The sequence below is a fragment of the Hemicordylus capensis genome, chromosome 1 (assembly GCF_027244095.1).
Source record: "Hemicordylus capensis ecotype Gifberg chromosome 1, rHemCap1.1.pri, whole genome shotgun sequence".
NCBI classification, from domain to species: Eukaryota; Metazoa; Chordata; class Lepidosauria; order Squamata; family Cordylidae; genus Hemicordylus; species Hemicordylus capensis.
In genome coordinates this window covers 459,091,062-459,100,306 of record NC_069657.1, presented here as the reverse complement: position 1 = coordinate 459,100,306, position 9,245 = coordinate 459,091,062, and the positions used below count along the sequence as shown (strand labels likewise).

Below are 9,245 nucleotides of genomic sequence, written 5' to 3'. Positions count from 1 at the left end.
ATTCCTCCTGAAGGGCTCACTGCACGGGCAGCAGCCAGCAGCCGTCCGCAGGAGTCCCAGGGGAAAGCGTAAGCGTCTTGGCCCCAGAAAAGGGGGCCCGGCTGGTGGTGTGAGCTGGTGGGTGAGAGGTGGGCCTGTGGCGCTGGCCAAGGCGGAGGGGTGGTCATGCCAGGGGGACGCCCTGGGGGAACGCAGAGAGTTCCCAGGGGGCAGCTGCCCTTCGCACGTGGGAGGCTGGTCTGAGACCCAAACCACCCAGGTGGGTCCAGGTCGGGGGAGCCCCCCCGAGCAAAAGCCGACTTGGCCCGCCAGTGACAGATCCGGCTTTCCCCCTTTCAGCGTGCAGCCATCAGGTGGGAGTGCTGGGAGCACCACGGGGAGGATCGGGAGCAGCGGCCACACCAGCCTTTGCCCAAAAGGAGATTGCCGAGCCTGGTCCCCACCCCATTTGGGCTGCGGCCAAAACAGATGGACCTGCCCCGGGTTACAAAAGAGGTACTACTCCGCCAACAGCGAGACTGCTTCTAAACCCAAGACTTCCAAGTGGGTGGCAGAGGGAGCCCTGCCCTCCCCACAGCCTGACCGACAGCGCCCCCCCCCCGAATTAAGAGGGGCAGCCCGACCCATGACTTAGAGGGGAGACTCTGGAGTCACGCTGCCCAGACGCAAGCCCCGGGAGGGGGTCGGCCTTTCTCCTAACGGCGGCCCTCCCACTGGTGTGTCCAGTCAGAGGGGTCTCGCGGCATGCCCCACATCTCAGGGGGTGCCTCAGCTGAAGGAGCGGGGCACCGGTCTCCAAAGGTGGGGAGCGCCTGGCCCCGTGTGAGACGGGTTGGGGGGGGGGGAAGTGCCTCCCCAATGCAGATTCATCCACTCCCTTTTCTTTTAAATGACAGTATTACGAGGAGCAGGCGAAATTTGACGAAGATATGGAAAGACGTAAGGTAGGCCACGGAGGTGTGGGGAGGCGGTTGCCTGTTTGGCAGCAGGATGGAGGCTTCCAGTGTTGGAAATTCTCTGCAGTGAGAGAATCCTTTTCTCAATATAGCCGAGTGCAGAGAGGCCCAACACAGCGGAATATAGTTCGGCATCCGTGTGTGTGCTGAGAGTCAAGTGACTTGGAGCCAATTCATAGTTTCCCATCAATATGAAAGGCATTTATGAAGGACCTCCATTCTGGGTGGAGTCCTAGATGGATGCCCTGTCAGTCAGAAAGCCAACTCAATCCCTTTGGGACCCCGATGGCTGGATCGAAGATCTGGCTCAGGTGGAAGAAAGCGGGGAGGGAGTTTTTAGGTCATCAGGAGGGAGTATTTCATGGCGGCCAACTATACATAAAGAGGATATCAGTTTTGCATGCAATTGAATAAGTTTCATTTTAAAAAACGTAACGATACTGAACAATAAAGCACTCCGTTAGCATTGTTTCAGTTGAAGGGGTCTGGACTGAGCATGGGGTCCACTCTCACTCTCCACTCACGGCTGTTTTCCCTGCTTCTGTCCCACCCAGATCCGTCACCAGCTTGCCAGCCGCACAAAGCCTGCCATTCCTCTTCCGGCCAGCAAGCCGATGAGTGTAAGGCCCCAGATTGATTGATTACTTATTTAGTTAGTTAGTTAGTTAGTTAGTTATATAGCACTGGATTCCAAAGGCTCTAGCTGATCCACAAAACTGAAGACAAAAAGAGGCAAGATAAAAACCCCAGAAAAACAACCATGTAAAACAACTGAAAACATCCACAGCTTTCTGAAAGCCAGGCTAGAAAGATGTGTCTTCAGGGCTCCTTTAAAGGCGGGTAATGATGTTGGTTCCAGACTGGTAAAGGAGTAAGGCAAGGCTGTCTACTTTCCCCCTCTTTATTCAACTTATATGCTGAACATATACTGAGAGAAGCTGGATTGGGAGAAGATGAGCGTGGTTTGAAAGCTGGGGGAAGAAACATCAAGAACCTGAGCTACGCTGATGACACCCCTCTGAGAGCTGAGAAGGCGGAGGATCTGCAAGCTCTAATAATGAAGGTCAAGGAGCCCAGTGGGAAAACGGGACTACGACTAAATGTCAAGAAGACTAAACTAATGACAACAGGGACAGCAACCAGCCTCAGAATTGAGAATGAAGACACTGAAGTGGTGGATAGTGTCTGCCTTTTAGGATCGACCGTCAACAGTCAAGGAGCCAGCAGTCAAGAAATACTCCTCAGACTAGCCCTTGGTAGGGTAGCAATGAAGGCCTCGGAAAGGATATTGAGATGCCGTGACGTGTCTACACCTACAAAGATGAGAATCATTCGGACTGTGGTTTTCCCCGTGACGCTCTATGGATGCGAAAGCTGGACTTTGAAGAAGCAAGATAGAAAAAGTATTGACGCTTTTGAACTTGGGTGCTGGAGAAGACTTTTGAGGAGACCCTGGACAGCCAGGAAAACAAACCAATGGATCCTAGAACAAGTCAATCCAGAATTTCCACTCGAGGCACAAATGACCAGGCTCAAACTCTCATATTTCAGACACATGATGCAAAGACCCAGCACCCTTGAGAAGTCCATAATGCTGGGAAAAGTTGAAGGCAAGAGAAGAAGAGGATGACCAGCAGCAAGTTGGATGGACTTGATGACGACAGCCATGAATGAACCACTGAGAGACCTTCAAGGCCAAGTGGAAGACAGGTCACCACCCTGGAGAGAATCTATCTATGTGCTTACTAAGAGTCAACACCAACTTGACGGCACTTAATCAATCAATCAATCAATCAATCAATCAATCAATCAATGATGTTGAATCATGAATGAATGGCTATAGGGAGTGCATTCCAGAGCCCAGCCCAGGAGCCACCACAGAGAAGGCCCGAGCTGGTGAGCTGGCAGCATCCGGAGAAGGACCTCTCTCAGTGGCCTCCATGTCCAGTGGGGATCATGCAGAAGGAGGCGCTCTCCCAGGTCACTCGCTAACTCCCAGCTCACTCGGAAGAGGACTCTTCTTTGGAGGGAACTGGCCCAACTCACCGCCAGCACAGCAACCCGCCAGGGCCTGTTGCTGGCTTCTCCTGAGAGTTTCCCTTTAGATTAGGAGGCATTTCGGGACAGGGAACCATCTTGTTTGTGGATTAGAATGATTAGTTTATGCCAAGCCCTTTGAGGACATGGTTGATAAGTGGCATAGAAATAATCCTAATAGTAGCAGATTTGGCCACCGCGCTGCGGTCCAGATCACCTTTTGTTTCTGGAATGGGGAGCCACCTCGAGCAAAAGCCGACTTGGCCCACCAGTGACAGATCCGGCTTTCACCCTTTCAGCGTGCAGCCATCAGGTGGGAGTGCTGGGAGGAGCAGGAGCAGCAGCAAGCTCAGCACAGCAGGCCAAAGAGGAGATTGCCGAGACTTTTCCCCACACCTTTCGGCCTCAGGCCCAAGCAGCCAAGGGTATCTGTAGAAAATTGGCAAGTCTGATAATCAGAATCATTATCCAAAAAACTGCAGGAAAATGAGGCAAATGTTCCCTGAGGATATCCCTGTGTCAAAGAAAGGAGTACATTCAGTTCAGTGGCAGGTTGGTGCATGCGAAACTTGGTCTCTGTAGGTGTGATCAGGAGGAAGTATTCAATGGCAGCCACCTATACTGTATGTAAGGATTATATTAGTTTTGCATGCAACTGTATGTGTTTCTTGAGAAAACTTCAAAAAAAGTATCATTAAAAAAAAAAACCCTTAAAAAAGCATTAAACTAGCATTGGGTCAGTTGAAGATGTAGGCAAAGGAGAAAGAAAACACAAAAGCAAGAAACCACCCCATGAGGAGCTTTTCTGAAGGTAGTTTGGGGAGGGGGAGTCGCCCAAACTCAGTTCAGAGTCAGGTCCACGGTCAGCTCCCTCTGCATCCCGGGAGGCCGGTCCTCCAAGTCCCGAATGCCTCTGCCTAGAAGAGGCTTCGGGGCTTCGTTGGATGTTGCCTTGGTGCCATGAAGCCTCATCTTAAGCCTGTCTTCCCTTGCTTCTGTCCCACCCACCACATCTCACAGAAACAGGTGGATTCGGGACAGAGTTCCAGGAGGCCACCTGTTCAGCGACCACACACAGGGGATTTGGACGAGGTAAGACCACAGATCAGTCTTCTTAGCAGGGAACTGGCCCCAGCACAGCATCCCACCAGTGAGTGGCCCTTGCTGGTTTCTACCTAGCCTTTCCCTTTAGAAGATGAGCCCTTTGGGGAGAGGGAACCAGCGGCTGCAATTTTTAGGTCATCAGGAGGAAGTATTTAATGGCAGCCATTTATATATATATCAGTTTGGCATGCAATTGAATAAGTTTCATTTTAAAAAAACCTTCCATAAAGTGTCATTTTTAGGAACCCTTAACAATAGAGCACTCAATTAGCATTGTTTCAGTTGAAGCTGACTGGAATTCGCATCGGGTCCACCATCACTATCAACTCACGGCTGTTTTCCCTTGCTTCTGTCCCACCCAGATCCGCCGCCTGCGCGCCAAGGTGATAGCCTCTGTTGAGCGCACCAAGAAGCCCGCAGGCAAGCAGGACAAACCCTCGGGAAAGGTCAGACCACAGATTTATTATTATTATTATTTTATTAGTTATATAGGAGCTTTTCTGAAGGTAGTTTGGGGAGGGGGAGTCGCCCAAACTCAGTTCAGAGTCAGGTCCACGGTCAGCTCCCTCTGCATCCCGGGAGGCCGGTCCTCCAAGTCCCGAATGCCTCTGCCTAGAAGAGGCTTTGGGGCTTCGTTGGATGTTGCCTTGGTTCCATGAAGCCTCATCTTAAGCCTGTCTTCCCTTGCTTCTGTCCAACCCACATCTCACAACAACAGGTCATTTCAGGTATGATTATATTATGTCTATATTATTACTATATCATGTGTGCTATTATGTACGTTTTAAATTTTGGTCTTTGACCGTAAATAAACATGATGATGATATGATTTCTGCACAGCCATCTGCACCAATTCGGCCATCCGCACCAATTCGGCCATCCGCACCAATTCGGCCTCCCGCACCAATTCGGCCACCCGCAGGGGATTTGGACGAGGTAAGACCACAGATCAGTCTTCTTAGCAGGTTCAGCCCAAGCACAACATCCCACCAGTGGCTCTTGCTGGTTCCTATCGATCATCTCTCTTAGATTGAGAGCCCTTTTGTGAGAGGGAACCATCTTATTTGTTTATTAGAGTGATTTGTCTATGCCAAGCACTTTGAGGACTTTGTTGAGACGTGGCATAGAAATATGCGTGATAGTAGCAGTTCAGCTATCTGTCGATAATTGGGTATTCTGATTATCAGAATTATTATTTTAAAAAAAAACTGCAGGAAAAGTATTTTAATTTCCCCTGAGGACATCCCAGTGTCCAAAAAAGAGAGAGCAGTACATCCAGCTCATTTCAGTGGCAGGATGGTGCATGCAAAACTTGGTCTCTGTAGGTGTGATCAGGAGGAAGTATTTAATGGCAGCCATCTATATGTAAGGATTATATCAGTTTTGCATGCGACTGAATAAGTTTCATGGAAAAGAACTTCAAGAAAGTATCATTTTGAACAAATATCATAAGTATCATAATCGAACAAGTATCATAAGCAAACCAATAAATTTTTAAGAACCCTTAACAATAGAGCACTCAATTAGCATTGTTTCAGTTGAAGCTGACTGGAATTCGCATTGGGTCCACGATCAGTCTCCCCTCACGGCTGTTTTCCCTTGCTTCTGTCCCACCCAGCTCTGCCATCAGCTCTCCAAGCTCGCCATCTCCCCTGCCGGCAGCAGGACAGTGGCCATGCCACCCACGGGAGGCACCCCCTTGGCAAGGGTAAGGCCACAGATTTATTATTATTATTATTATTATTATTATTATTATTATTATTATTTAGTTCTATAGCACTGGATTCTGAAGGCTCAGTCTCAACTCACGGCTGCTTTCCCTCGCTTCTGTCCCACCCAGATGAGCCACCAGCTGCCCAAGAGGACGCTGTCTGCCACCAGCCAAATGAATCCCGCCGTGCCTCCTCAGGGCAGCAAGCGGGCCAGGGTTTTGGAGATGGTAAGGCCTCGGATTTATTATTATTTTATTAGTTATATAGCACTGGATTCCGAAGGCTCTAGTTGTTCCACAGAATTAAAGACAAAACAGGCAAGATTAAAAAACCCATCAAAACAACCCTGTAAAACCATAGAAAACATCTACAGCTTTCTAAAAGCCAGGCTAAAAAGATGTGTCTTCAGGGCTCCTTTAACGGCGGGTAAAGCTGTTAAATCATGAATGGCTCTAGGGCGTGCATTCCAGAGCCCAGCCCAGGAGCCACCACAGAGAAGGCCGTCTCCCAAGCTGGTGAGCTGGCAGCATCCGGAGAAGGACCTCTCTCGATGGCCTCCACGTCCAGTGGGGATCCTGCAGAAGGAGGCGCTCTCCCAGGTCACTCGCTAACTCCCAGCTCACTCGGAAGAGGACTCTTCTTCGGAGGGAACCGGCCCAACTCACCGCCAGCACAGCAACCCACCAGTGGCCGTTAGTGGCTTCTCCCGAGAGTTTCCCTTTAGGTTAGGAGCCATTTCAGGACAGGGAACCATCTTGTTTGTGGATTAGAATGATTAGTTTATGCCAAGCCCTTTGAGGACATGGTTGATAATTGGCATAAAAATATTCCTAACAGTAGCAGATTTCGTCTCTGTAGAAAATTGGGTAGTCTGATCATCAGACTTATCATCCAAAAAACTGCAGGGAAGTGATGTAAAATTTCCCCAGAGGACGTCCCAGTGTCAAAAAACAAAGTATCCACTCAGCTCATTTCAGTGTCAGGATGGTGCATGCAAAACTTGGTCTCTGTAGGTCATCAGCAGGAAGTATTTAATGGCAGCCATCTATATGTAAGGATTATACTAGTTTTGCATGCAACTGTATGTGTTTCATGAGAAAACTTCAAAAAAAAAAAATCATTTAAAAAACCCCTTAACAATAAGCCACTAAATTAGCATTGGGTCAGTTGAAGCTGGCTGGAATTAGCATTGGGTCCACGATCAGTCTCAACTCACGGCTGTTTTCCCTCGCTTCCGCCCCACCCAGATGAGCCACCAGCTGCCCAAGAGGAGACTCTCCACCACCAGCAAGTTGAATCCAGCCGTGCCTCCTCAGGGCAGCAAGCGGGCCAGGCTGTTGGAGAGGGTAAGGCCTCGGATTTATTATTCTTATTTTATAATATTAGCCCCCTCCCTGGCTGCTTTGAAGGCCCTTCTGAAGGCCCACCTGTTCCGCCAGGCATTTGCCCTTTTATTATTATCATTTTCATTAATAGTTATTGGTATTGTTGTTGTTCACCGCCTAGAGAACTTGGAGGAGGCGGCATATAAGCACATTTTCAGAAATGAACGAAATAAATACGAAAAGGCCAGGTTCACACGCCAAACAAACCTCGAGTCAGGGAAATATGTGGCTCACAGTGACCGGCCAGACACCCCTCTTCAGTCAGAAGCCCCTGCCAAGCGAACAGCCTCCCAGGCGTTGGGGGTGGCGGCGGCTGCCATTTGCACTCCGTCTCCTTCGAGAACGGAGGCAGGAAAGCAGAGGGGCTCACGGAAGAGCAGGACAGCCCAGGGCCTCACCAGTTCCCCTGTGCCTCCGTTCCTTGGCTTGGTGGGAGATGGTGGGTCACAGCTGGCCTGGGGAATGATGGGGGGAACGGCGATCATAGGCACATTGGAAGCTGAGTCATAGACTGAGTCATAGACTGAGTCAGACCCTTGGTCCATCTAGCTCAGTCTTGTCTTCACAGACTGGCAGCAGCTTCTCCAAGGTTGCAGGCAGGAGCCTCTCTCCCAGCCCTATCTCGTTGGAGATGCTGCCAGGGAAGGAACTTGGGACCTTCTGCTCTTCCCAGAGCGACTCCATCATCCCCTAAGAAGGGGAAGATCTTCCAGTGCTCACACTTCTGGTCTCCCATTCGCATGCAACCAGGGCGGACCCTGCTTAGCTAAGGGGACAAGTCCTGCTTGCTGCCACCAGACCAGCTCTCCTCTCCGATCAGTGTCAACTCACGGCTGTCTTCTCTTGCTTCTGCCCCACCCTGATCTCCCGCCAGCTCTCCAAGCGGAGGCTCTCCGCCACCAGCAGCCTGCAGCCCGCCATCTCTCTCCCAGATCTCAAACGAGCCAGGCCAGACTCAGGGTAAGGCCACCGAGCAGTGGAACGGGCCCAGTTCACCCCCAGCACAGCAGCCCACCATTGCCGGGTTCTACCTAGCGTTTCTCCTTCGATTGGGTTGATCAGAGTGATTTGTTTAGGTGCCCCACTGGAGGACCTTGTTGATGCGTGGCCTAGAAATATGCGGAATAGCAGCAGATTTGGTGTCTGTGGGTAATTGGCTAGTCTGAGCACCAGAACTGCAGCCAGAAAAACTGCAGAAAAGTGATGTGAATTTGCCCTGAGGACATCCCATTGTCAAAAGCAGGACATTCTGCTCATTTCAGTGCAAAACTTGGTCTCTGTAGGTCATCAGGAGGTATGCCTTTCTTGTGCACAGAAAACCAAATCCTGCCAAGGAGTCCTTAATGTTAGGGGGAAATGTGTTATATGCTTGTCTATTATACCTTGACCTTCCTTAATCAAATGCAGTGAAATAATTAACACTCTCTTCTCTTTCCCTCTCTTCTAGCTGAGGATCTGGCCTGAGCCACAACTGCATCCTGCCAGCCTCCCAATCCCCCCGCTGAAGCCATCTGCCAAGGGAAACCAAGGGGGATTCCCACCATGTCTCCAGGGAGGATCGGGTCCAGTAACAGCTTGGATCGGGTCCGGCTCGCCCGCCCTCCCAGGAACCAGCTCCTCCCCCCCCCCGCCACAGATAGTCCTGTTTTCGCCCCCTTCTCTGTTGCTCTCTCCGTCTCTCTGCTCCCCGGTTGCCCTGCTAGGGACGGTCTACGGTGGAGACGGAAGGGCTTCCCGCGGCTCGCATGGCGGCTGGAGACTTCCCCGTCCAACCCTTCCCTCGGGCCGTCTTCCATTCCTCTGCTCCGAATTGCCCTTTCTTCATTCCCCTGGAACAACAGAAACATTGCACTTTGCCCATTCGTGTTTCTCAGAGAGTCGTCGGGAGCTGAGCTTCTGCCTGAGGAAATGCCCGTTGCGCACGCATGCCTCCTTGGGGCGTTTCCCGAGCGCTTCTCTCCCCAAAGCTCGGGGGGACGGGGATCGGAGGTCTCCTGGTGGGGGATGTGTGTGTGGGAGGACGATCTGTGCTTCTGGCCACATCCTCAGAA

The 9,245-nt window shown here is 50.8% G+C and overlaps 1 protein-coding gene across 1 annotated transcript; it reads left to right on the top strand.

Moving 5' to 3' along the window:
• Positions 1-3,953: 3,953 nt before the first annotated feature.
• On the top strand, positions 3,954-8,744 carry LOC128339543 (translation initiation factor IF-2-like). Its single transcript, XM_053283671.1, has 8 exons — positions 3,954-4,085; positions 4,460-4,543; positions 4,938-5,033; positions 5,716-5,805; positions 5,938-6,036; positions 7,057-7,155; positions 8,069-8,154; positions 8,642-8,744. Exons 1-8 carry the CDS (start codon positions 3,954-3,956, stop codon positions 8,643-8,645), a joined length of 690 nt encoding a protein of 229 aa, XP_053139646.1. The 3' UTR covers positions 8,646-8,744.
• The last annotated feature ends 501 nt before the right edge of the window (positions 8,745-9,245 follow it).